General features: G+C 48.9%; 1 protein-coding gene across 5 annotated transcripts in view; it reads left to right on the plus strand.

Annotated features, from left to right (window-relative positions):
• Positions 1-27,530, plus strand: part of CACNA1H (calcium voltage-gated channel subunit alpha1 H) — a 210,229-nt gene that overhangs the window by 169,691 nt on the left and 13,008 nt on the right. For 4 of the 5 annotated variants that reach the window (XM_039386433.1, XM_039386436.1, XM_039386435.1 and 1 more), the window contains exons 17-30: positions 525-959; positions 1,621-1,721; positions 2,101-2,224; positions 2,353-2,421; positions 2,531-2,715; positions 4,732-4,858; positions 5,424-5,549; positions 6,357-6,446; positions 7,175-7,388; positions 14,563-14,714; positions 16,301-16,410; positions 17,420-17,553; positions 18,437-18,507; positions 25,884-25,962. In XM_039386433.1, the coding sequence (XP_039242367.1) occupies positions 525-959; positions 1,621-1,721; positions 2,101-2,224; positions 2,353-2,421; positions 2,531-2,715; positions 4,732-4,858; positions 5,424-5,549; positions 6,357-6,446; positions 7,175-7,388; positions 14,563-14,714; positions 16,301-16,410; positions 17,420-17,553; positions 18,437-18,507; positions 25,884-25,962 (2,017 nt within the window). The remainder of the gene's footprint in view (positions 1-524; positions 960-1,620; positions 1,722-2,100; positions 2,225-2,352; positions 2,422-2,530; positions 2,716-4,731; positions 4,859-5,423; positions 5,550-6,356; positions 6,447-7,174; positions 7,389-14,562; positions 14,715-16,300; positions 16,411-17,419; positions 17,554-18,436; positions 18,508-25,883; positions 25,963-27,530) is intronic. The other variant, XM_039386434.1, reaches the window with a different exon arrangement.

Here is a 27,530-nt window from a genome sequence, read left to right on the forward strand (position 1 = left end):
CTTAAGCTCTCTCAGCCTGCCAAAGTGCACTGGCACAGCCTGATCTGTGCCAGAAATCTGTCTGAGGAAAAACATTCATTCCACTGCCTTAGGCATTCAATTGAAGAGAAAATATTGGAAACAGAGGCATGATTCCCAATGGACACTTGGGTGCCAGGGGCCCTTTGGAAGGCAGGGAGGTTATGGGCTTGAGGAACACGAGGAAAGAAAACACCACTTCAGCAAGAGTGTCTTTGGGTTCGGTTTTCCTGGAGAATTGGTGTTGTCAGGGCAGTGGGAGGTCACACAGGACGGAGGATTGGCAGCTGTGCCACAGGTGAGGATCAGGAGCACCTTCAGCGTGGCCTTGGCCGGGTGCTGGGCTCCCATCCCAGGGCTTTGGCCTGATGGAACGGGAGCGGCGAGGAAAGCTGGGAGGGGAAGGCAAGACTTGCAACAAGAAGGATCTTCCAATCTGGGCGAAATGCCCCATCCCTTGGCTTCCTCCTGCAAGCAAACCCTCAACTGTCTTTCTTCTCTCCCAGTCCAGCCTCCGCAGCTCCCCCTGCGCCAACTGGGGCACCAGCAGCAACTGGGGGAGCCGGCGCTCGAGCTGGAACAGCCTGGGCAGAGCCCCGAGCCTCAAGAAGAAGAACCAGTCGGGAGAGAGGGAGTCCCTGCTCTCCGGGGAGGGCAAGGGCAGCACCGACGACGACTCGGACGACGCCAAGTCCAGCACGGTCAGCCGGCCCTCGCTGCACCGCCGGGCGGAATCCCTGGATTACCGCGGCTCCCTGGAGCTGCCGGAGCTGCTCCAGCTGCCCCCCGTGCGCCACTCGCTCGGGGTGAGCCCCGTGGCCGTGCTGCCCCCCGAGTTCCAGGACTGCAACGGCAAGATGGTGCACGTGCCCAGCGAGCTCTTCCTGCGCATCGACGGGCACAAGGAGGACGCCCTGGACTACGAGGACGACATGGAGGATGTGAGTTGGGGGGTTCCTGTGTTAAGTGGCTTTTCCACTTAACACAGGAGGGCTGGTTAAAAAATCCATCGTGGAAATGTGTTGCTGCCTCGTGGCTGGTGTAGGGAACGCCGATCCCGATCCGAGGGACGGGCCTTCCCTTCCTAGAAGATCTCTTTTTTAAGCCACTGAGTTGGGCTGTTACAGTGGTCTCCCACATGGGGATGTGCATCCATTTGCCTCGGTTTTGGTCTGATTAAGATTGTCCCACTGGCCCAGGATGCCTCCAAAAAGGAGCTGTGGACAAAACAACTAGTGAATGTCTTTTCTCACAAGAGCTGTTTGGCATCTTGAAAGCCTGAAAAGAATGTTTTCTACTTAGCTTTTTGGTTGTTTCAGGCAACTTTGGGTGTCAAAACAACACCTGCCTAGAAGTCTTGCTTTGTCATGTTTATATGTCATTCTACAGCAGCCCCTTCTTCCACCCCTTTTCCTCCCTGTTTTGCTGGACAACTGTGACAATGCCCACCACAGCTCTGTCCCAAAAGCTGTGACAGCCCACAGGCACTGTGAAATCCCATGTACTGCCACCTCCCACCCCCCTTTCACAAAAAGCCTGTGAAAGTTGAAGAGGCAGGAAAATAAAAGAGGAAGAAAAGGTGTTTCTTCTTTTTTTTCCCAGAGTTACTGCTACCGGATCCGCAAAGTCCTGGAGCCCTACAAACCCCAGTGGTGCAAGACTCACGAAGACTGGTCCCTCTACTTGTTTTCCCCCCAGAATCGGTAAGAAATCCCAGTGAAATGCCAGCCCAGCAGGTTTTTGTGGTGGTGGAATAGGGCATTCCTAGCAAGTCTTCCCTTGAGAAAACTCCCTCTCTGGTAACAGGGTTTTAGAAATCCGGTTTCTGATTTTGAAGCAACTTCTTCTGTTCTGTGTGGGCAGAAGCTTTGTGTGGTTCACTCCATGCCCATCTAGGAAGAAGAGTGATTTGACCAGCATTTATAGTAATTAATAATTAATGATAATCATGGCTGAAGAATGGAAATACTGGCTCACCACCTGGGCTGATGCTGGTAGCACACCTGGGGAAGGCTTTTGGGTAGGAGTCTGTTACTGCCCCAGACACCTGAAGGACCTTTTTTTCTCCCCACCATTTTTTAGGTTCCGGGTGATGTGCCAGAAGGTCATTGCCCACAAAATGTTTGATCACGTGGTGCTGGTCTTTATATTTCTCAACTGCATCACTATTGCACTGGAGAGACCAGACATAGACCCACAGAGCACGGTGAGTACCTGGCTCATTGTCTTCCTCGATCCCCCATCCACATCTTCATCTTCTCGGGGCAAGACCCTGTGACAGAAAAGATGTTTGTTTTCTAACTTTGCCTCTCTTTCTTGTTCTGTGTTTGGCAGGAAAGGATATTCCTCAGTGTTTCTAATTACATCTTCACTGCCATCTTTGTGGCTGAAATGATGGTTAAGGTAATTACAGCTTCATTCCACGGCCCACAGCGAGGCCTGGCAAAGACCAGAACGTGGCATAGTTATGATCTGGGGGAAGATTTAAATGTCTCTCTTCTCTTGGCTGTAGGTGGTAGCTCTTGGCTTTTTCTCTGGGGAGAACACCTACCTGCAGAGCAGCTGGAATGTTCTGGATGGAGTGCTGGTCTTTGTGTCTATCATTGACATTATTGTGTCCATGGCATCAGCAGGAGGAGCCAAAATCCTGGGTGTCCTTCGTGTTTTGAGGCTTCTGCGGACCTTGAGACCTCTCCGGTATGTGCTGGTACATCGAAGAGATTGAAAAAATTGCACATGATCCATCAAGGTCTGGCTTAATAACACGAAAAACTGAAATGCAATATGAGGAGAAGCGTCTTTGGGGAGCCCTAAACTGGTGAAACTGTTTGAAAACAGTGAAATGAGTTATAATTCATCTTCTCCAGCACGGAAACCAGCGGCTGGAGTTTGGAGTGAGAGGTGTTATCGTACTCCGGCAGCAAGTGCAGTCAGTGCCTCCTCCACACTGCATTTTTATCAGGGTTTTACAAATCAGTCTGGCTCCTTTTTCAACTGCACAGCCCCCCAGCGAAGAGCTGGCATTGGATGGCAGAGAACTTGCCATTGAACAGGTGCTGACAAGGATTTGATAAGCTCCAGTGCCTGCTCAGAGCACTGCACAACAGCCCCTCCCTCAGCCAGGCACAGGGTGGGAGAGCTTTCAGTGCGGGAGGAAAGGAGTAAAGAGAATTTGTATCGAGGTTGTGATTATGCAATAACAAAGAGTGATGGTGCTTGGGGGGATTTCTATCACTCCCAGCTCCAGTTCTATTTCCATCCTGCTTGGCAAGAAACACAAGCCTTTTTTAAATGAAATTTCAGGGGAAATGAGATAGTCACCTCCAGAAACCTGCAGGCTTTCTGGTGCAAAGCCACACTTGTGAGAGTGATAGGAAGAGCCAATAGACTTAGACCACAAGAAGAGCAGCTGCTGCTCTGTGTTTCCTCAGTGACAAGTAATTTAGTGTTTCTGCCTCCTCTCTTGCTCCCATGCTCTGTTCTGCTGGTGGCATCAGGGTCCCCTGGCAGTGCTGGCTCACCAGGAGCCACTGAGTCACCCTGGCCAAGTCACCCTGGCAGCACCTCAGGGCACTTGTCTGACCCACATAACTAGGAACAGAATTCAGGGCACAGGCAGTTCCTAAAGAAAGGCAAAAGGAAAAGAGAAAATTAGTCTTTGAGAATAACTAGGCCAGATCCTATGAATAGAAAGGAATTCATCACCTCTCACTATGGCTTCACTTAGCACAGCCTCTCCTAGGATTACTCCAGGGACCATTCCTAACACTTTGGAGGTGCAGTTCAGACTCCACATGATTTCTCTCAAACAGGAAAGGCCTTGTCCCTGCAAACACAGCTCTGCTCTTTTCTCTGGGCTTGGCAGCCACAGAGGCATCATTCCCTGCAAGAACTCACCCTGTCCCCTCTACAGACCCCTCCTAAAACCAGCTTGGATGTTCTTCAGTCAAAACACCCACCTTCTCCTTCCCACAACAGCCTGCTTGGGCTTGTTATACTTAGGTGTGCAAGCACATTTTTGAGACACCCATGGGAGAGCCATTCTCCAGGCACTCATACAGGAAAGCAACACACTTGTTCTCCAAAATACCCAAAACCTGCTTCAGGGCACTCCAGGGCACTCACATCAACCTGCTCCCTAATGGGATTGACCCTTTGGCTGTGGAGCTGCTGCTCACAGGTTCCTGTCAGCTCAGGGGCTGCTCAGGAACTAGTTAGGAAGCAAATTGGAATTACTTTGTTTGAAAAGTTGTCAGGGGGCCCAGGCCTCTACTCTTCCACCTGTAGAAAGAGTCTCCAGCACCACTGTAAATTTGTTCACACTTGTTGTGTGAGGAAGGAGGTTCCTGCCTGGTTTGGGCCCCTCTGCTTGGATCAGAGCCCTCAGAGGGATCACCTCTCTGGACAGAGGTACAAACAGCCCCATAATGGGACCTCTGGGATATTCTGCCCATAGAGAGTCTTCCCTCCTCGCTCTGACCAGCAGCAGTCCAGCTCTGCTGACAGGGTGTCTGACATGGTTTGAATTCCATCTAATGTGACTGGGGATGTTCTGCTTGTCCAGATAAGTCATTAATTGTCTCTGAATGCTGCCTGCAGGTAGAGGAGGGTTGTGTCAGCTTCCCTGCAGCCCAGAGAAGAGGAAAAGCAGCTGGATAATAACAGGTCATGCATAAAAATTAAAAGCTTCATTGTCTTGTCATTTTTTTCCAGAGTCATCAGCAGAGCCCCAGGTCTGAAGCTGGTGGTGGAAACCTTGATCTCCTCCTTGAGGCCTATTGGGAATATTGTTCTCATCTGCTGTGCTTTCTTCATTATCTTTGGGATTTTAGGGGTCCAGGTAGAGTATTTCCCTCACCGTGGCCATCTGTAAGTGACTGCTGCAAAAGGGAAGCTGCTTTTCTCACCTGCTGGGGTTAAGGTGGAAGTAATGAGCTTAAATATCCCCAAAACAGATTTCAGTCAGTATCTGGGAGAAATGCCCCGGGGTGGGGTTGACATCTGCTCACTGGTAGGTCCTCAGGATTAGAAGAGCAGACAGACTTCCCTGAGGGACAGCACAGCACCAGCTCAACCTGCCTGAGGGTTGGAGAAGGGACAGACAAATTCCCAAATCCCTCCTGGCATTGTGTGCTGGGATGTACAGGATATCATCCTCCCAACAAGCCTGCAGGATCACCTTCCTTCTGTGTCTGAGGCAACACACACCAGTGTCCCAGGGCTGAGGTTCCACCAGAGGGGTTCTCCTGCCATGTGTGTGAGCTGGAAGGAAAGGAGAGGAATTCCCACTTGGCAACCAACTCTGCTCAGGGAAAGAAAGACAAATCGGAGAACAGACTTTTTTCAAAGTTGCTTTTTTTGGTGTGTTTTTTTTCTTTTCTTTTCTTTGTGCTTCTCAAATGCAGCTCTTTAAAGGGAAGTTCTACTACTGTGATGGTCCTGATGTCAAAAACATCACCACAAAGACCGACTGCACCAACGCTCGCTACAAATGGGTCCGGCGCAAGTACAACTTCGACAACTTGGGGCAGGTAAAACCCTTCATTGCAGGGGTTTCTGTACCAGCTTTTAATCAATGAACACTTATAATGTGCTGCTTGAGGAGGGTGTTGGAACTTCCATCACAGGAAGTTTCCAAGAATGACACCAATATTCACTCTCACTGCTGGGTTAATGGTTGGACACGATGACTTTTAGAGCTCTTTTCCACCCCAGACGATTCTATGAGTAAAATTTTCTGTGGGTGTTCTCTGGGTAAATAATTCTATGGGTAGAAATGAATCATGTCACCTCTTGATCTCTTGGAGAGAGTCTTCCTAGAGTTACACAATTCCTTGTTTATAGGAGAGTGTTGTCTCCTATAAACAAAAGCTACTGCTTTGGGATGCAGTCTCTCATGTATGGACCTCAACTGTCCCTTTTGGTCCCTTGATTTCTAGCTATTATGTTCGAAAATGAAAAACAAAAGTGCTTTCTACTGGCTGAAAAGCAAGTCAGCCCATAGTAGGAGCTGGGATATATCATTGCTTTTTGAAACTGCGTGATGTTGGGCCAGCCTGAAATCCTGATTTTTAATTATGCTTTGATGACCAGAAAGCCTGATGTGTCTGAGCAAAAGTCAGCCTATATGTGAGGGAAAAGGAGCAGTAACAACCTCATTTGCTCACTTTTAAACCAGGTTTAGAAATTGGTAAAACAAAAGCTGTTGCACTTGTCCATCAGCTCCAGGCCGGGTGATGTGTCATGAGCTGTGGTCTGGTTTTGACGAGGATTGTCTGGTTCTGGTTTCTTTTCTGGGGACTTAAAAGGCAAGACCGATGTCTTCTGCCTTCTTGCAGGCCCTCATGTCCCTGTTTGTCCTCTCCTCCAAGGACGGGTGGGTGAACATCATGTACGACGGGTTGGACGCCGTGGGCATCGACCAACAGGTACTGCAGAGGGCAGGGGGTTGCTCTCACAAGTCTCATGCCTTGGGTGACTCCAGCGTTTTTGAAGTCCCAGGACAGAGCAGAGTTACAGGACCTTTGAGGTCCTGACTGCTCACTGAGCCGTCAGAGTTTTCCATTCTCCACCAAGTTGCTTTTACAGCTCCCTGTGTGTAGTACAAGCAAGCACTGACAGGGCTTTTAATGAGAATGAGGGTACTCGAGGATGGGAAACAACCAGGAATGTTGTGAAGGAGACCTTCAGTTGGTGTGTTATGTGGCATTTTCTAAGGAAAGTCACAGGTCTCCCATTAGCACCCCATAGTAGCTACAGTAACACTTTGTACTTAATTTTCCCCGGCTTCTGAAGATCTCAGAACAACTGAGAAACATGAGCCCACATCTCAAATAAGAAAAGAAATGTGGAGCCTATCTTTAGCTAAAAAGATCCTGCTGGTGGGATGATGCACATCCACTGAGGTTTATCTTTAGCTCTATGATATAAATGCCAAAGTGATTAAATCCTGTAAGCCAACTTAGGGTGGGTTTTACACCAAAACTGACATTTCAGTCAGGGAGAAGGTGAAGGAGAGGCAACTGTTTTGGGAAAAATCTCCTCCCAGCCCACAGTAAACAACTGTCCTGTCTTGTTGCTGCAGAGCACCCAAAGCCCTGCCTTAAACACATCTCGTCTGTGCCACTTCTCCCTTTGTCTTTTAACTCCCCGCCAGCCCATCCAGAACCATAACCCTTGGATGCTTCTCTACTTCATCTCCTTCCTGCTCATCGTCAGCTTCTTCGTGCTCAACATGTTTGTGGGGGTGGTGGTGGAGAACTTCCACAAGTGCCGGCAGCACCAGGAGGCGGAGGAGGCGCGGCGGCGGGAGGAGAAGCGGCTCCGACGCCTGGAGAAAAAGCGCAGGAGTAAGGAGATGTACCTGTCTGGTCGGTAGACTGCCTTACAAACCAAAATCTTTCTGAGCCCTGCCTGCTCCCAAAGCCAGATCTTTTTCGTTTTTCCCTTCGGTTTTGTTTTCCATGGGATTCGAGAGGTTGTTTTTTTGCTTCGTTGCCTCTTTGGCGGTGCCTTAAGCCTCGGGTTGCCGACACCCTGGAGCCATCCTGGACGAGCCTGGTGGGAAGTATTACCTGTTTACCTGGCTGGGGGGAAAATCCTCCTCCAGGCAGAGTCCTCTGTCCCTCTCTGCAAGGCTGGGGTGTCCCAGGCACCTCGGTGTGTCCAAGGGATGTGGGGAGTGAGCTCCCCGTGTGCCTGGAGGCCTCTCCGGGGGCTCCCCATGGCTTAACGTGCCGCTTGCATCCGAGGATGGTGGTGGTGGTGGTGGTGGTTTGATTTCTTAGTTCTTTTCTTAGACAAAATAGTTGTGATGCTTTTTTTAGAGTCCTGGTGCATGGCCCCGCATGCCACGGACCTGCATGGGGGCATGGACACACCCGGGGAGAGGAGAGGAGCCCCAGGATGGGGCTGGCCGGGGAATTCTCCTCTGGAAAATGTCCATTACAAGAGATGCTCGTCCCGTTGCAGGCTGGGGTGGCCCTTCCCTGCTGAGCAGTGTGCTGGGACCCACCTTGGCCTTGCAAGGAGTCTCCATGAAAACACTGCCCTGCAGGGGCCATTAGGGTGCCACAAAAGACCTGGAGCCAAAATCTGCTTCTCATGAATCCATCAGGGACCATCAAACCAGACCAGAAAAACACCTGAGCCTGTGCTCCTTTCCTGACCCAAACCTGGATTAATCCTAACCTCCGCTGCTCCTTGGCAGCTTCCACCTGGGACAAGCTGCCTGGTGGGTGTTTCCAGGAAAACTGCCAGGAAAACAGCCACACCAACTTCCCAGAAGTTTAGCGAGCAGGGATAACCTGCATTAGATGCTGGCAGGCGTTTTTGGGGAGTAAGTGATGGAACATGCCTACTGTGATCAGAGATGAGCTTAGGCTGGGATCAGGCTGGAGTGCTTCAGGCCCTGCTTGCCACAGCAGTGCTGTGTGCCTTTGCCTGCCTGTGTAATCTCCTGGAAGGACCTAATATTGTGACAAATGGCTGCTGAAGGCAGCATTCCCAGCACAGTAAGAGAAATCAGCTTCAGGCTGCCAGAGTTTCTGGGTGCAGAATTTCTACCCCAATGTGCTGAGAGAAGACATTCAGATAAACTCGAAGTTTATATGAAATTTAAAAAAAAAAAGCTATTTCCAGAGAACATTAAGCATCCTTAGAGAAAACAGACCATGGCACAGGTAAGGAGGCACAGCTTAGCCACAGCCAGTTGCTGTTCCTGACTAGGAAGTAAATCTTATTAAAAGCCTGGCTGTGACTTGCTGTTTAGGCACCAAAAAGAGCCCTGTCAAAGTGATGGACACTGTGACATTGCCCCTCTTTATCCAGCTGTCTCCAAGGATAGAGTGGAGGAGATATTTTGGAGTGCAGACCCAGGCACTGCACAGAGGAGTTGTAACATTTCACTGAGAGCACACAGGGAGGAGGACAGATTTCTGGAAGGTGATCAAGGCAATATAGCAACTGAGAGGCAAAACATTTGGCCATGTGCTGGGCTTCCAGAAGGTTCCCTTAGATTGTCTGGCTCTACCTGCCTCTGTTCAGCAAGGACAGCTTGGCACCCGAATTCGAGCAGTTAACAAGGTGAAATCAAATCTCTGATATGCATTTTGGAAGATTGCTATTGGCATTTGAATGGATTTCTTTTTTTTCTTTTGTCATTTCAATGGGAGGAGTTTTCACCTCCTGGGTAAATCAGAAGATGATGGATTTGCTGAAAACCCATGGCAGACTCAGAAAGATGTGAGCTGTGCTTGGTGCCGTGCGTGGCAGAGTCTCTTTGGGATGTGTGTGTGTGTGTGTGTGCAGGGGTGGGGTGGCAGCTTCCACTGCTTCCGTGTGTCCCAGCTCTCTGTGTGTCACCCTGTGGAGCTGCAGGTGAGGCCACGGGGCAGGATGGGCACAGCAAAGCAGTGGAGGAGCCAGGAGCCCACGTGGGAAGCCTGAGAGAGAGCCCTGCTTTTAATTCAGTCACCACTTCTAGCATTTGAGAGACCACAAGAGAAGGAACAATTAGGGCTGTTAACAGGAGTAAAATCCAGCATAGCCCACAAATGAACTATCTGAGCAACACTTGTCCATCTGGGCTCGCTGTCTGCCTGGCACCCTGTCTCTCTGTCCTGTCTGCTGTCTGTGGTGTCCCCTGTGCTTCTGTGCATTGAGGGTTCTGTGGCATCTGTCCAAACCTGCACACACAGAAATGCACCACGGAGCCATGGCAGGCTTGAGCTCAGGCCTAAACCTCAGTTTAGCAGCGCCTGGATGGTCCCTGGGTACCGCTGCCAGGCTCTGCAGAGGGATTGCTCCGTGGAGGACACAGCCCTGCAGCAGGACACACCCCGTGCAGGTGGGATGGGGAGTCACCATGTCTGGTTTGGGGTTGCTTTTCAGCAGGAAGGTCCCTCTCAGCCCACACCTCTGCTGTCAGGCACCACCTCAGAGCATTCCAGAACGTTTCTTTCCCATCTGAGGGCCACTTTCCTGGAGGGATTGGGGACAGGGTGACAGGAGGTTAACTCTGCTCACAGGAAAACAGAGGGCAGGGGGTTGAGTTTTCTGTAGAAATTCATTTGATGTGGTTTTAAAGGCAGAACTGCACAGTGAACTTTTTTATGTGAAGAGAAAAATTCATGATAAACCAGAATATTTTCCTGATAAGGGTAGTGGAATTCAACAGTCCTGCTGCTCCCAACCTTTTAATGAGGGTCTCAGAAGACACAGACCCAAACCAGCCTCCCCAGATTGAAGTTTTTGATTAAAAACACGTGGATCAGCTTGATCTCCTCTGCCTTCAGGATATGGGGCCAAATCCAAGTGTCCTGTGTCTGCTGGGAAGGCAGCAGATGTGTCAGGTCAGCTCTGGGCTTCAAAGGCTGGAAAGGGGTCTGGGTGACACTGGGTGATGAAAGCAGGGTAAATTGTGCTGGAAAAGCTGGAAATCACAGAATCACAGGCTCCAGCTGGGGACCAGGGAGTGCCTTGCAGTGATGTCACGGTGTCACTGGTCCCTGGGAAGACCCCAAAACCTGAGAGCTCTGAAAAAGAAGAGCTTTTTCCCGATTTCTTGTGGCCTCAGATGTGTTCCTCCGAGGCATTTCCCAGCAGAGCTGTGTCTGGGAATTGTGGAAGGGAAAGGCTGGTTTTAAGACCCAGCAGAGATGCCTCTCAAAGCACTGACTGTAAACCCTTCTCTGGAGGGGAACAATCTCAGGCAGCACAGAGAGTATTTAAGTTAATGCATCCTCTCAGTGCCACAACCCTCTGTGTGTATCCAGCAGAAACATTCGAGCTGTAACTAAAATTTTGGGCACTGTATATCCGAGTGTTTAGTGTTTCCAGCTAGGGAATTATCAAACCATCTCCTTTATTTTTCCAGGCAGCTGCAGGTAAGGAGCTGCTCTGTGCCAAGCCTGGATAAACCCATTAGGGCTTTCTAATGTTTCGTGCAGAGGATTGTAATGGAGGAGCTGTAGCTGGCAATTATAATGCCAACCAAAATGCTTTTAAGCCAGGAGACAGTGCTTCATTAATTTTCATGTCAGCACAATCACAAGCAAAGAAGTTTAAATACTCTGCAGGGAGGTGAGGTTCAAGCATTAGCCAACATCTAGAATCAGGGGCGAGAAAGGGCTGTGGTTTGCTTTTCTTTTCATGGGTTTAATGGTTTCTCCTTTCCCTCCTGCATTTTCACCAGTTCAGACCATCAGCTGAAGGGAAACTTGTCTGTGTTTGGTGGAGAGGGACTATTTACAGAGCACGGGGTGACAGGACAAGGGGTGATGGCTCCAAACTGAGAGGTTTAGATGAGACATTGGGAAGAAATCCTTCCCTGGGAGGGTGGGGAGGCCCTGGCACAGGTTGCCCAGGGAAGCTGTGGCTGCCCCATCCCTGCAAGTGTCCAAGGCCAGGTTGGACAGGGCTTGGAGCAACCTGGGCTGGTGGAAGATGTCCCTGCCCATGGCAGGGGGTGGGACTGGATGGGCTTTAAGTTCCCTTCCAAGCCAAACCCTTCCATGATTCTGTGGTGACAGGAGTCTGCTGGTTGGCTGGTGGGAGTCTCATCCCAAAAACCATTTCCCTGGAGAAGCCAAGGCACAGGTTGGGTTTTGCCCCCTGCAATTAATGATGGATTAGGTCCCCCCATTTGCTGTGCCCACATCCCCATGGTCCACGGTCCTCCTCACCCAGTTCTCCTGCAGAGCCCAGGTCTCTGCCAGAACAGGCTGTTGGAGCAGTGAACACTTCACACCCAAACTGGGGAGTTTAAGGTGGTATGTTCTCACTTAGAGTTAAAATGTGTGTGAACTGAGAGAAGGCCAGAGCCACTTGCTTTGCTGTTGGCTGAGTTAAAACTTGTCCTAAAGGGATTGGGAATGACCAGAGCTGGGGCCTTGGAGCTCTGCAATGCAGCCTCCCTCCTGCCTGGAGGGGTCAGAGCTGCAGTGAAGCTGCTGTGGCTGCTCTCTCCCTGCTTCCACCCTGCTGCAACCCCTCTGCCATCCTGGAATCCACTGATCCAACACCGGCACTGCCGGGAGCTGCCGTGTTCCTCCGGCACATCCCGGCTCTTCCCCCAGCCTGGCATGAGCAGCATCTCCTCTAATGGACATTGCATGGGTTCCTGCCCTGAGCATGGCACTGTGCACGTGGTTTTATTGTCACCTTGATCCCACACTGTCCCTGTGCGTGTCTCCCCTGGAGAAGTTTCTTTTCCGTGTGTTAACCTTGGCTTCAGGTCGTGTGTGTCCTAAAGGCATTTCCCAGAGCTCCTCATCCCGTGTCCAGTTAAAGTTTTCTGAGCAGAGAGTTAACCAGGCAAAGCCTGTGCTGAGAGAGAGACCTCTGAGACACCTCTGGGCTGTAAAACACACCCACCTTTATGGTTGGGTTGTTCCTCCTTAGTTGTTTTATCTCCAGCCCACATAAAGAATGAGTTTTGTTGTTGGCAGGCAGCTTAGAAGGTTTTCTGTTCAGCAGCTTTACAGTGGAAAATGTCTTCTTGTGATTATCCTTATATAAGTAGTTTATAAATTATAATAAACACCTGATATTTTGCTGCACAGTGAATCAGTGGCTGCATTTGGGCAGGTTAGAAGGGAGTTACAGTCACCTGCAACCTGTTTTCCTTATGTGCTGCCAACCCATCCCTGCTAATGTTCTTCTGAGATCCATTAATCAACCATTAGTCATCAATAAATAGTCCCCTAATATTACCTTTAACTATTAGGGGTATTCTCAGACCTCCCAATGAGCTGATTATTTGCATTCTCAAGAAGACATTTCCTTAAAAAAAAAAAGAAAAAAAAATATGTTGTAATCCTGACTACACATGAAAGCACATTGTACAGGCTTAAATAAATATCAGCCTGCAATGGTTTTATTATTATTTTTTAGACACGCTGAGCTCAGTAGCAAAGACAGCCCTACCAGCCCAAGATGACTCGTAGGATTAAGGCACATGAAAGCAACAGAGAAATGTATTCAAAACCAACTCTGTTTGCTTTCATCTTGTTTTTCCACACCCCTTAAAAATAAAAAGAAGTCTTGCTGACCCTGGTCAGAAGGAAATGTTTTTCGAATGCCTCCACTGTACTTTTAACTACCAGGAAAAAAAAGCTGTAGTTGAAAGAGAGCAACAGATTCTGTTTCCCTTTATCCAATTAATTTCAGGGGTTTGGACTCTAATCTGGCATCAGCTGCACCACCAAACCCCCACGCACACATTTTAAAGAGTCATCTGAAAGATATTAGCAGGACGAGAGGAGTGGAAGATGTATTTTAGGGAGCACTGAGTACTCCTGAACTCATTTCCCTCCTTATTTTTAAGGTAAAGCAATTTCTTTTTTTGAGCTGCTCATGCATTTAAAGCTTAATTTGCTGACATATTTGCAAAACCCCCTCTCTGTTAACAGCAATCCTGCTCCTGCTTGGTATGACCTGACGTGTCTTTTTCCACTTGCAAAATCTGCAGTTATGCTGCCCTGGCCTTATGTAAACTCTGAATATTTACATTTCTTAAATTTGAAAAGAATTTGACTCCATCTGCGTGCCCACAGCCATCTCTGTGGTCACAGTCTCATTTAAGAGAGACACACACAGTAAATCCCAGGGTAAGTAAGCCCAGTCCCAGGGTCCAGACACTCTCCTTGGAACAGCCCCAGGAACTTGGATCACGTGCAGAAATTTCCCTATTTCTAAGAGAAAAAAAGGAGGAGTCATGACCAGAGGCAGAGATAGAAAATTCATGTGGTCACAGCCTGAATGAATATTTAACCTGAATCTAAAAAGGTTTTTAGATGCAGCCAGGCCCTGATTTTATATATATATATATGTGTGTGTGTATATATATTGGTTCATGATGTATTTTATGACTATGAACTTACATTTATATTTCCAGAGGAGCTTGTGCTGATTGTCCTTGCAGAGCCCAGTGCTGAGCACCCTCTCCATGGCTGCTGGTGTCTCCTGTGTGCTACTAACCCTCAGCATGTGCCCTGCACAGGCCTCGCTCTGTTCCCTTCAAACCCCCTCAAAAAAACCTCCTGTCCCAGCAGCTGAGCTCAGCTCATGTTCTTCTCCCACGTGGAACATGCCTGACATCAGTGGGACTGGGGGAGATGCCAAGCCCAGCCCGACGAGCCCAGCCCTAAGCCTGGCTCTGACCCAGAGCTGAGGCTTAGCCGGGTCAGAAGCTTTGGGAGCTTCTCTCTTGGCGTTGGGTCTCGTTTCCATCCCACTCCTCACCCTGCCTGCTTTGTGCCCTGTTCCTGGAGGAGGTTTTCCTCGAGCCTGAGGCAGAGTGGCGAGGACAGGGAGTGCTTGGGAAGGAGAAGGTTGGCAAAGCCGTGGAGGTGCCTCGAGCCGGCGCGAGAGGTTTGGCTCGTCCCGATAACCCGCCGAGGCCCTCGAGGGCAGAATCACTCGGATTTCTTGACTCGGTTCTTCACAGGCTTTTCCCTGGATGCAGGTATGCATGAGGTGACCCTCAGGCACCAGCCCTGCAGCAGGGCCTGGCTCATCCCGTGCCTCTCCCTCTCCCCGCAGAAGCCCAGCGCAGGCCTTACTACGCCGACTATTCCCCGGCACGGAAATACATCCACAGCCTCTGCACCAGCCACTACCTCGACCTGTTCATCACCTTCATCATCGGGGTCAACGTCATCACCATGTCCATGGAGCACTACAACCAGCCAAAGGTGAGAGCTGCCCAGCAGCCTGGCACCTGGGAAACCCAGCAGGGTGGGGAGCAGAGGATGCTCTTCCCTTGGGATACCATTGACCAGTGGCCCTCCTTCCCTGGGACCATTCCCTGTTCTCTGAAAGCCTCAGCATGGCGATCCATCCAACTCCAGGCCAGCTCTAGCATTTGGGAGTCACTTACCTCGGCCAAAACCTTCATTTCCCTGCTTTTGATTAAAAAAAAAACCCAACAACAGAGGATGAGGCTAGTGGAGAGGGAACTAAACTTTTACTAGGAAAAGACCAATCCAAATATTTCCTCCCCTGATCCCGGACGTGACTGACCCTCAGACTGTAAAACAGTCCAAATTTTTAGGACATTCCACTAAGAACTATAAACTTGAAGTTATTGGGTGCAGAGCAACGTTTCTTTTCCTCAATGGATTTAGAATAAACCAACTCGTAAGTACAACCCTTATGGATCCTGAAGTCATCATTTCCCAAGCAAACCTTTGGCATAGATCATACAGCCTGTCCATATATTAATCTCCCATCATATTGTGGGGCTCAGTGTTTACTTTCCCAGTGTTCCATGGTCTGCCAGGTAACCTGCAAATTCCCTCTGGATGCTGAGCCAGAGGGGAAGGTGTGTATTTTACCCCAGCTGCCTGTGTGCTGCTCTGCCCCATAATTCCTTTGCAGAACAGCCTCTGTTTCACATGTAAATGTTATTTATCTAGATTAGGTCTTATTTACGCTTGGTTTATGTTCACATAACGCAGTGTTGTAAATCCAAATGCAAACCATCATAGATATTGCATTTGTTCCCAATTCTGTCTGTTTGGATGTTCATAATTATCATTTTCTTATTGAAATTACAAAGTCCTACATTATATTGAGCTAAATTCCCCTCCCTCCCTCCTCTCCCCCAATCCCTCCCCACCCAAAGAGCTGTTTTACTCTGCAACTGTCTATTTTAAGGTCCCAGCAAGATTCTTTTGCTATTGTTGGCCTGTAGCTCCAATGAAATCCGTTATAAACACTCATCATCCTGGAGTATAAACACTGTGGATTCCTGACTTCCGAAGCAGCTCCACGGAGAGCGTGAACGTTGCACCAAATATGGACACGCTTTGCCCAGCTCTAGAGATGTAACATTTTTCAAGAAGGCAAGATTTAATCCACCTCCAATGTTATTTATTTTTCTGAGCTTTTGAAGCAAAGCCTTTGTCCCAGGGGTTGCCATGCTGGAATCAAGAGATGAGCCATCAGGTCCTTTATTCTACCCAAGGCTGCGCAGTTCAGAAATAAACTTCAGTAGGTGGGGAAGGAGTGAAATTTTTGTGTCTGCCCCAAACTGAACAAGTTGTGCACTGAAGTTGACATTTTTAGGCCAACTCATCTTAGTGCTTTTGAGGTTTTTGTCCGAATCAGTGTTTAATCCTTTATTTGAGTTTTGCTGTGTGATTTAGCGAGCTCTGCGAGCTCTTATGACTTTATTTCTTTTATCTCTGTTCCTATGTCACCCTTGTCCCTGCCAATTCCTCTGGGGGGGTTTAGGAGAGGATAACTGGGCTGGTCTAACTGGGGTCTCTCTTTTCAGTCCCTGGATGAAGCCCTCAAGTACTGCAACTACGTGTTCACCATCGTTTTTGTGTTCGAGGCCCTTCTGAAGTTGGTGGCATTTGGTTTCCGAAGGTTCTTTAAGGACAGGTGAGAGTATTTTAAACTCCTGTGCATTTGGGATTCAGAGCTGAACTGACCCACTTTCAGAGCCAGATGCTGGGGAAATGTACACTGAGTGCCTGCTGAGTGCAGGGAAGAGCCAAGGGCTGTCTCGCTATGGGTGCAAACTTCATGGTGTAGGGACTAAAAATTCTAAGAACTGCAGGAGGAATTCCAGAAATCTCACACAATTCTAGATGCATCCTTTCCCCCAGGTGCCTCCGTTTCCACCAGGTCAGCTTAGAGGTCAGAAACAACCTGTTGGCATCAATCCAGCCCTCCAAAGAGTAGTTTTGGCAATCTAAGGACACAGTCCCCCCGAAACAAGTCCTTTGACGACTGCTGGCTTTGTAAAGCCTTTTGGCACAGACAGAGCTCATTGTGTTCAGCCCCTCTGCCCTCAGAGCCCAGCTGCAGAGACCTACAGGTTTCATTCTGCATTCCACTGAGCCAGAAGTGAATGTGTGTGAGAGCATGTCATGGTTTGGGGACCTGCTGGGGAGGAGGGTAAGACTGGACACTTTTCCACAAGATCAGCTTGTCTGCTTCATTTATCCTGACTTGAGTGGCTGGGAACTGCTCTGAGCAATGTTAGTGATGAAATTGTGCAGGACACGCAGTTTCTTCACCTCTTGCTGCCCCCTCCCAGTGCTGGTGTGAAAGGCCCTTTACAAGTGTTAGGCCATAAATCAAGGAAGATACTCAAGTGGGATAATTCAAGGGACAGGTGACAACGTGGGAGCAGCTGTATTGCATCACATCATGGGTCCCTCTAGCCTGGGGGCAGGCAGGGACACTTCCCAGTCAGCTTCCATCACTTCCCAGAGCTTGTGGCTCACAGGGTGTCTGTGCCAGCTGCAGGGAGCTGCTTTTGTACCACACAGAGGATCCTGGGCCCAGATGGGAGAGAGGAGAAGCATTTGGGAGCTGCTTGAGCCTGGTTTTGACATACAATTCATGTATGATTTTAATTTTTTTGCCCTTCCTGTCTCTGCAGGTGGAATCAGCTGGATTTGGCCATAGTTCTGCTGTCCATTGTGGGAATCACCCTGGAGGAGATCGAGATGAACGCTGCTCTGCCCATCAACCCCACCATCATCCGCATCATGCGGGTGCTCAGGATAGCCAGAGGTGTGTCCTGCTCCAGGCCCTCAGCCATCCCTCCAGGCACCTCAGGGAATGGTTTGGCCATTTGTCCTTCCAGTCCTGCTGGTTCCATGTCAACCAGAGAACAGTTTTTCCAGTGGCATCTTAGATAAGGCTCTGAAACCTGGGATCACCGACCCAGACAAGAGAGGGACGTGGTGGCACTGGGAACTGGAGATGATGCCCTGCACTGGGGAAGTCTCTCCCCATCACTCTCCCATTTTCCTGCCTGGGCACACTGGAGTACTTGTGGCTTTGGGTCTGTTTTCATGGAATCCCAGAACGGTGTGGGTTGGAAGGGACCTCAAAGATCATCCAACCCCACCCCCTGCCATGGGCAGGGACACCTTCCACTAGCCCAGGTTGCTCCAAGCCTCATCCAATCTGGCCTGGAACACTTCCAGAGATGGGACAGCCACAGCTTCTCTGAATAACCTGTGCCAGGGCCTCCCCACCCTCACAGGGAAGGATTTCTTCCCAATATCCCATCTAACCCTGCCCTGTGTCAGTGGGAAGTCATTCCCCCTTGTCCTGTCACTCCATGCCCTTGTCCAAAGTCCCCTTCCAGCTCTCTTGGAGTCCCTTTAGGGACTGGAAGGGACTCTGAGGTCTCCCTGGAGCCTTCTCTTCTCCAGGTGAACACTCTCAGCTCTGTTTTTACTGATATTAACATTAATTGGAGTGGGAAGTGCTCAGGATGTTCAGCTGCTCTGTGGGCCCTGCCAGGATGCAGCGAACTTCCCACGTGTATGAACAGATGTAAGAGAGATGGAAACCCTCCCTAAAGGATCTGAACCTGGATTTCCTGGATGGATTTTGCTTGCAATGTTCCCCAGCCCTGCTGACCAGGATTTGCTTCTCATTTCAGTGCTGAAGCTGCTGAAAATGGCCACAGGGATGAGAGCTCTGCTGGACACAGTGGTACAAGCCCTTCCCCAGGTAAGCCCCCAGACTTCATCCATGCCTGGTGTGTTCCCCTTGTGGGCCTGGGGACAGCTCTGTGCCACCATTTGGTGGCCACTAGAAGCCACCTGGGGAGATGATCAGCTTCGTCTGAGCCTTGGTAGCAGAGTTTTTCATGGCACGTCCTGCTCACGTGGTGTGTGTTAGCTGGGAGAACCAAGAGTGATGGAAAAAGAGTTAACAGAGTTAGAGCTCTTTTAAGTCAGAGCTCTTTGGAAGTCAAAGTTCTTATAAACCACAGATTTCACTGTGAAGTTCAGGAAACACAAGGACAGACAGGGATGCTGGTGAAAGCAGTGGGAGCTTCCAGCTCAGCAGTTTTGTGAGGCAGGAACAACCATGTTTATGGGCACTGTTGCCAGAGGAGCTGCAGCCTCTAAAAAGCAAATTTGAGAGATGTTTCTGGGTGTTAAAAGCTTGGAGTGTGGTCTCAAATCACCACATTATCCTAAGCTGCAAGAGGAACAACCATGCTGGCAGTCTGAACATTTGATAGGATCATTCAGCTGTTCAGTTCCTGGAGAGCACATTTTTATGGACCTATTTATCTGAGAAAAGAATGAAAGAGGCTTTTTTCTGACTTGCAGTCCTCCATCAGAAGAATTCTGAGAAGTTTAGGGTTCCTTTGTTTTTTTTAAATCTTGTCCTCTTTAGGCTGTGTTCTGGTTGATGGTCTGAGCTTTTTAGATTCAGCTGCACATTCAAATTTCCTGTATCACCAGGCTGCTGTATCCCAGCAGACAGTGCTAGAAACATTTACTGCCAGGCTTTACCCAGAACTGGGTCCCAAATGAGGTGCCAGAACCCTGTCACCTTCTTCTCTGACCTGGCAATTCAGCAGCAGCACTTTGAGGATGCACAGACATGCTCAGGCAAGTCCTTAGTCTTCAACCCTTCCAGAACATCCCACAGCTGAGCTGCTGGAAGGAGCTTTAGGAGTGGGACCAATCCATTCTGTGTGTCCTGGGATGGACTGGGAGAGGTGGTTGGCAGCCACATGTGGATGAGCTGGATCTGTCTGCAGAGGAATTCCCTGGGAACAGCAGGATGTGGCTTGGCCAAGAGCAGACACTGTGTTGGCATCTCTTCCAGAGGATGAGTGGCCACGGGAGAATCAGTAGAACCACTCCATGTAATCACCCAAATAAACCCCTATGACTTAGTTACTGAGTACAAAGCAGCCCCTGATCTATTCAAAGTGAACTGGAAAAAAGGGGAATTTCTTTTTTCTTGGAAAGACCCATTTGCTTTACTTTTCATCACTGCCATGAAGATGTTTCTAATCTGAGACTTTTGCCCTTTGGTATTCAGATTTCCTTTGCAGTGAAGGATTTTGGCTGAGACTAAAGCAGGGATTTCCCAACCTGGCCCCTGGCTTGGCATTTCAAGAGATTATTTGATTTCTTTCTTTCAAAAAGCATTGTGATTGCAGATCATATTTTCTCTCCCTCCTTGGTTTCTCTGCCCCTCAAACAATAGGGTGGCTGCAGGCCAGGCTTTTGGTTTCTTTGGGGTGTTCTTGCAGTTTACATTCCAACCAAGGTCTCTATTAAAGGGAAAACCCCAGGGATATTCCAAGCAGATCTCATGCAGATAAAAATGCCAGTTTGGCCTCCAGTGAAGTTGAGAAAATGAGAAGGGAAGTTTGGGGTGACCTCTCCAACAACAATCACTCTTCACAAAGCTGCAGCTTTCATTTCCAAGGCAGGGCAAGAGTTTCTACCCTAATTAATTTAGCAGCCTGAAACCACAGCTGGAAAATCCTCGTTTAATGTGGCTTCTAAGTGACAAAAAAAGCTAATTTCATGTTTATTCATTAAGGTTTGGGGGGAAATTCTTTGTGTGGTGTCCATTTATGGGCTGACGATGACAAGGCATTGTCAGTGCAAAACACTTATTTCCTTTTGGGTGATTTTCATCAGCTTTGGTTTTTATTCAGCAGTAGATACAGTTTGAGTAGCACTTGGAGAACCAACTGTCCCCAGATTTGGGGAAATGCAGCATTTTGATCCCAGATTGAGGCTGTCACAGGCTCAGTCTCTTCTGGAGCTTCAGACTAAGCCTTGAGCTGCTCTTTTCAAAGTTTTCCTCCCCTGCTGCACCTTCCTTGTCTGGTAACCTCACGTCCACCAGATCAGAGACCTTCTCCTCCACCTCATATCTGAAAAAAAATGAGATGGAGTAGAGGAAAAAAAATGAGGAGAAGCCAGAGAGACAGAAAGAATGGTCAGGGAGGGATCTGAAAATGGCACCTCCTCTGCCCACCTTCTCCATGTTCTCTTAGTCCCAGCAAAAAGAAAAAAAAGCCACCTGGTTCTTTTTTTTTAAGGATGCAGTGTTAGGGAATCAGCCATGCCCTATTAATGAAATACATTCTTGTTTACTCTTTCTGCTAAAAATATCTGGTGTTTTTAGTGTGAATTAGCCAAGTTTATTTGGTCACTGGATGTCATTTTGCTTTTTTCTTCTAGCGCTTCTTTGTGGAGCAATGATAGATAAAATAATCTCTTGCAGTCTGGCAAACAGAAGAGCACTGAACTCCTTTAAATATGAAGCAGGTTTTCAAGACCTGTTTCAAGTGTTTTCCTCTTCTTTATGAGCTCTGGCCCCATTAAGACTCGATAATGAATTACACCACTCACCCATCAGCTGAGTGTTTCCTTGCTTGTACATCTGGTGGTTTTGTAAGAAAAGTCTGTTCTTGTGAGACTCCTGTTTGATGGTGGCCCTTTAGTCCTTTTCCGCTTCCCAAAGTCCAGCTCACCCTCTCTGTAGCCTGACCTGCTGTCAGATTTGGAATCTGGTGTTTGGCTGGGTTGAACTGCTCCTGGTGTCAGTGAATCCCCCACACAGCACTTCCAGCGTCAACCGCCACCAAGAAACCCTGCAGTCACTGTTGAGCTGCCAGAGCTCTTCTGATGGAGAGGACAAAGGGAATCCGGTCCAATTCCCACCTTCCTCTGCAGGGCCAACAACAGCAAGAGGTGGAACTTGCCTATCAAAAGATCTGGGCTCTTTTTCCTTCTCTTTCCTCCCTTGATCCATGGGTGGCACATTAATTAAGTGCAGGCTGTACAATACACCTCCTCTTTGTCTTCAGAGCTTGGATCTCCCCCTGAGTGCACTCTCTGCCAAGGAAAGAGGGAATAACTCCTTGTTCTATCAGTGCCCTGAAGGGCAGGATCTGTAGTTTGCTCCTGTCCAGGACTTTATCTCCTTTTGGTGCTGTAATTCCTGTGCTGATCTCAGTGTCAGCTCCTGAGGAGGTTTTTCTGGCATTGTCTTGAAGCAGTTGGGGGACAAAAGGAATGATCTGCTCTTGCCAGACACTGAAAACCCCCAGTGATGTGAACTCAGAGAGCAAGAACGGGAATGTCTGACCAGGCTGAGGTGGATTTTGGAAGATGGGTGTGTGGGGGCTGTGCTGCAGAGATGCCTGAGGGATTAGAGCAGCGAAGCAGAAATCCTGAGGCACAGAAAGCACCATCCTGCTGGCTCCTGGCACTGTGGGCCTGAGTGGACACACAGCTTGGTCAGGTCAGCTGGTGGCCTGTGGTTTCACCAGTGACACCATTTCAACCTCCAACGTTGTCTGTCTGGCCCTTCCTACTAATCCTGGAATTCTCACAGATGGCCTCTGTTTTTCTAGCAAATATGTCCATTTTCTCTGGGGTTTAGTGCATAAATTAGCCTGAGCTTTCCCACTACCAGGATTATTGCTTTGGCTGGAGGGGGATGGAAGGAAGATGAGGAGGACTCGTGTCCTTGGAAAGGTTTGGCAGGGGCTTAGTTTTGTGAGAAATTGCTCTTGACAGGCATTCCAGGGAGCTGTGTGCACTGCCTGCATCAACAACTGGAATGCCAGGGTGTGATGGAGGAATAATGGATGTCAGAGCTGGAAGAGACACAGGAGGAACTGACTTTACCCAGGCATTGCAAGACTGGGACCAGAGGAGACATTTACTCCATCAGTGCCTCTCCCAGAGCAGGGAGAGCAGAGGCCAGCTGGGTGTGTGGAAAGTCCCTTTCCTTGGGAAAAGGAAAGCTGTTCCTGACCTTTTAATGGCAGGGAAGGGTGGCAGCTCCTCATAGAGGCCCTCCCTGCTCCTCTGGGTGGGATGGAGGACTCTGCCCACAGCATCCCTCTGTCCCAGGCACACAGACAGCTCTGCCAGCCAGGATTCCAGGAAATGAAGGTCCAGGAGGAATCACAAGATGCTCACCAGCATCACCATCTCTTGTGGCTTCTCTGAGGTACTTCAGGGCACCAGAAACATCTCCCAGATGTTCTTCATCTCTGCTTCACTCCCTTCAGTTCCCGGCCTTCCTCAGTGCTGGAGCCCCAGGAAGTGATGGATAGCCCCTGGCTGCCAGAAAAAGGGAATATCTGGAGCTTTCTGTGCCCAGCCCAAGTCAGGGGGAGTTGGATGGATAACCAGAGCTGACCTGTTCAGCGCTGCTGGAGCAGAACCACCTCTCAGAGCCTGCCTGGGTCACTGGCTGCCAGAGTGGAGGCTCCTGACCAGAGCTGGATTTCTGTTCCTGATGGAGAGTCCAGCCCAGGCATCCCAGCCTTTGGCTGCTGTGCTCCTGCCCCCTCCCATTCCTTCCAGCAACATGATTCATGCCCCATCTTTTCCTTGGCTGGTCTCAGTAGATCTCTGAGCACTTTGGAGACACTAATCACCTATCCCTGAGGGACTTACAGATGAGGACGTGGAGTTGCAGGAGAATGACTCACTCAAGGTCACAGACACTCCCAGTCTGCCTTCCCTCTGCCTTCCCTTCCCTCACTGCCTGACCTGCTGCCTCCACCTCAGCCCATCCCTGGGAACAAGCCTTGGGTCCTTCTCTGTGCTCAGGCCTTGGGGGAGGCCATGGACTGAAGAGGACTTTCCTTTTCCCTTTCCCTTTTCCTCTCCCCTTTCCTTTATCCCCTTTACCCTGGCACATGGGCAGAGAGCCATGGGCAAGCACTGCCAAAATATTCAATCCAGCCCTGCCTTGTCCTGCTCCAGGAGCTCCACAAACAGCCCGAGGGGCTTTGCTGAAGCACCTGAGCAGGAGCTGAGCTGTTTTGCTCTGGAGCATCAGGTGCCTGTGGGCTGCTCTTTCCAGCCTCTGGATTCTCCAGCTGCCTGCACACGTGGATGCAGGGGCTGGTCATGGCAGCAGGATGGGGAGCAGCTCTGGCTGTTGGATGGAGTTTATCAGGGAAGGTGGTCCCATCAACCCACCCCAGGACCTTTCCATTGCTGCTCTGTCCCACATCTCTCTCACATGGCCACGTTTCCAAATCAGAGCCAGATATTGAGGCACTTCCCAAGAGATCCCGGGCACGAGCTGAGCTTTGGAGCTGCCCCGTGTCTGCTCTCAGGGTGCAGCAAACCCCACAGCAGCAAACAGGGCTCTTTCAGCATTTTTAAGCTCTGCCTGTGATGCCTCGAAGGACTCTGTTATGGGACTTTGTGGCCTTTGAAGGACTTGTTATGAGCCACGTTGGCTCAGTGATGCAATTAGTCACCATCATAAATACAGAATCTTTTGCTAATGCCCACTAGAAAGTAGCAAATTGTTTATGAGCAAATGTCAGCTCATAACATCCTTTGCATGTTGAAAGCCAGATGATGGTTTTGACTGATAACCTGGTAAGAACTTTGTTGTTAGTCTAAATTCTTTGGAATTTCATCAATGCCATAAGTTTGAAGGCTGATTTATTAGGCATTAAAATAGCAGTAAAATATTCAGGCTGCTTTGAGCAAAATCCAAAACCCTCTGCTGCAGGGCTTTAATATACCCTTGGCTTACAAGGCTTGTTTATCACTTTTATTCTCTTTCCCTTTAATTATTTGCTCATTTGCCTCCCTGGCAGTGTGTGTGTGTGTGTGTGTGTATTTGTGCATGTGCCTGTTTTCTTGTGTTTTCTCATTTGCAGTCACTTTGCAGGCTGCCTTCTAATGTCTCCCAAACCATCAGGTCCAGCAGACACAAGTTAGGAAACATTATTCCAGAAGACAGTACAGGCAGATGAAATAATCCAACCCAGCCATCCACATCCCTGTTTTATCTCTGTTATTCCCTGGAGGATGGTAATAATGTTAGTGCAATTGCAGAGCTCTGCATGGAGTAGCCAGTTTAGGGTTTACAGCAATTACAGTCTCCACTGGGTGATTTGACAACTCCCATTTCTTTAACACAAAAAAAAAAAAAACCTTTCATGAGTTAATTTTATGATAACAGTTATCACACTGATAACCTTTCTGATGAAATTAAAGAGTGTGGTTAAAATGCCCAACACCACCATGGCTGTGCTACCTCAGAGAAGAAAACTCTCAGATTGGGAGTTCACTGGAAGAGACCTTGGAGATCAGGAATCCCTCTGCCTGACTACCTGGATCACCACCCAGTTCACTGTTATTTAGGGATAAATGATGCTTGTGATGGCCACGTGTGGTTGGAGAACTCGATCACTTTGTCTCTGTCAGAGCTGATAGACACAAGCAATTAAAGTGGCAGGAGAGATAAATGTGAGCAGAGTTACTTGCAGGTTGTAGCAGGTCAGGTTACTCTGCCCTTCATGTTCTCTGCCTGAATCACAAAAAAAATGTGCTCTTGGAGATGTTTTCAAGTCTTGGATCCCGTTTGATGATGGACTCCAGTGTGGATAACTGTAATGCCATTGGTGTTAAGAACCTTTTAGCATCATTTCATTTCTCTCACCCCCCTTCAGTCACCTTGCAGTGCTCATTAACACCTCCAGCAGCACCTAGAACTGCCAGGTGCCTGCATTTCAGTGTTGGTGTATGGAATAAGGCTTTTCCTTGGAGACACTGAAAGCTAAAATTCAGGAAGTTGTTGTTGAGAAATGTTTGTAAAGGGGAAACCTCGGAGAGCTTCACCTCTCCCTTGGAGCACATGTTCCTTTGCTGAAAGTCCTCCAGGCCAGTGGAACCTTTGGAAACCAGGCAGTTCCTCTGGTGGCTTGTTATTGTCACTGTCTTCATGCTCAGAGTCCCAAACAGAAGGGGAAGACCCTTGAAATTCAAGGCACCAGGTCACAAACTACCCCTCAGTAGGGAAGTGCCCCTGAGAGTGGCCAAATTCCACATGAGTGGAGGGTGATGGAGAGGCACCAGAGACTGCTTTGCACATGGAGTATCTGCTCATTCCCAGCCACAGAGGAGCTCTCTGGGTCCATTAAAGCAGAACTGTGAGAGGGGACCAGGGTGTTGGAAGCCAGGGCAGGGGTTGATTTGCCTCTGGCCTCCTTTGCTTGTGTTTAAAATGTGATGGAGTGATTTAATTCATGACCTCGACTTGCCTGACCCTTGTTCTGCTTTCTCCTTGTGTAGGTAGGGAACCTTGGCCTACTTTTTATGCTCCTGTTTTTTATCTATGCTGCCCTGGGAGTGGAATTGTTTGGCAAGCTCGGTGAGTGATGAGCCCGACGCCCTTCGTTTCATCCGGTTGATGTTTATTTGGTATCTCACTGTTTCCTCTCTCTCTCATTCCTGGGCCTTCCTCAGCTTTCACAGCTCATGTTCTGAGGATGAAAGTTCTCTCTTGATCTCAGGGTCGCAGGTGACACATGAGGATGTAACACAGAACCTGCCTAATGTGCACAAACACACATTTAGAGACTTGTCCAACACCACCCTTGGCTGGACAGGAACTATTTACTGTTTAAATATATGTTCACAAAGATGGAAGTTTGCTACCGAAGGCAGAACATGAGTCTGCAAAGCTGGATGGCGTCAGAGTGGTGCTGGAGAGATGCCACCACAAACATGTCCCTCCTCGGAGCTTCCACCACACACCCCATGAGCTCCCTGCACTTGGCTGACATTGCTTTTCCAGCTGCCCAGGGCTTGTCTGTCCATTGTTCTCAGCATCACCTTCCCCTTTCTACAGAAATCAGGGAGTTCCTGGTTGTCCAGTTATTCCTCCAGCTGGAGGATAGTGGAGCTGATCAGGAATGTGTCCATCACTAAAACCAGGTGGAGGCAGAGAGCAAACACACAGCCAGCAAAGCCAGGGCAGAGCAGTCCCTGCCCTAAAGATGCTGTTGGAAGGAGCTGTGTCTGCCTCCTCCACACTTCCATCCCAATTAGGGCTTCAGGAGGACCAGAAGGGCCCTTCCTGCACAGAGGGTTTATGGCTGTCATTAATCCCCTTTATGAGTCCAGCCCTCTGCTCAGACTGCAAGTGCCTGAAAACAGAATAATTCTTTCAACCAAAAACAAATTATTTTTCAGTCTCCAGCAAATTCTGTGGGGGAAAAAAAAATTAATTCTGCCTCCACCCCAAGTGAAATACTGTGGGTTTATATTACATCTATCTAGATATATGGATGTATTTGTTCTGTCACAAAGGTGAAAAACGGCTTGTTCACAGAGGCACCTTCTGCTGCTCTGAATCCTGGTTGATTTTCCACACACCCACTGGCAATGCCAGCCCCAGGATCATAGCCTGGGGCCTGCTCTGGGGCAGCAAGCTGGGAATGTAACTGGGAAATAGCTCACTCCTTTTTCCTGCTCACTGCGAGCCCATGTCAGCCACAGGCACCATCAGCACTCACTTCCCCAGGGCTGGTCATTTGTGGGGTGGTTTTTTTTTGTTTTTCCTTCCAATTTATCTCCAGATAATTACCTAAGAGTGAAATGCCCAAGCAAGAGACATTGCTGCCTGACCTGATGAATATTTAACAAGCCTGTGTTTTATGGGAAGAGGGATATTTCGTCTGTTCAATTTGCATTCATTAGGATATTAATTCTCGGGGGGAAAATGTCAAATTGCTCCACTTTATCTCAGTGAATTATCCCTCATGGTAGATGTACCCTGTAAAAAATCATCAAGACAAGAGCATAATCAAGAGGAAAACAGACAAAGGATGCTGTAGAGCAGGATTTGTTGAGACAGCCCAGGAATTCTGCTTGCTTCCACCTCCTTTTTAGGTCTCTTTGTGTTGGCTCTGCCCATAAAGAGGATCCAAGAGATCA

Source organism: Pipra filicauda, unplaced genomic scaffold, assembly GCF_003945595.2.
Source record: "Pipra filicauda isolate LSUMZ 115617 unplaced genomic scaffold, ASM394559v2 scaffold483_size702785_pilon, whole genome shotgun sequence".
Lineage (NCBI taxonomy): Eukaryota > Metazoa > Chordata > Aves > Passeriformes > Pipridae > Pipra > Pipra filicauda.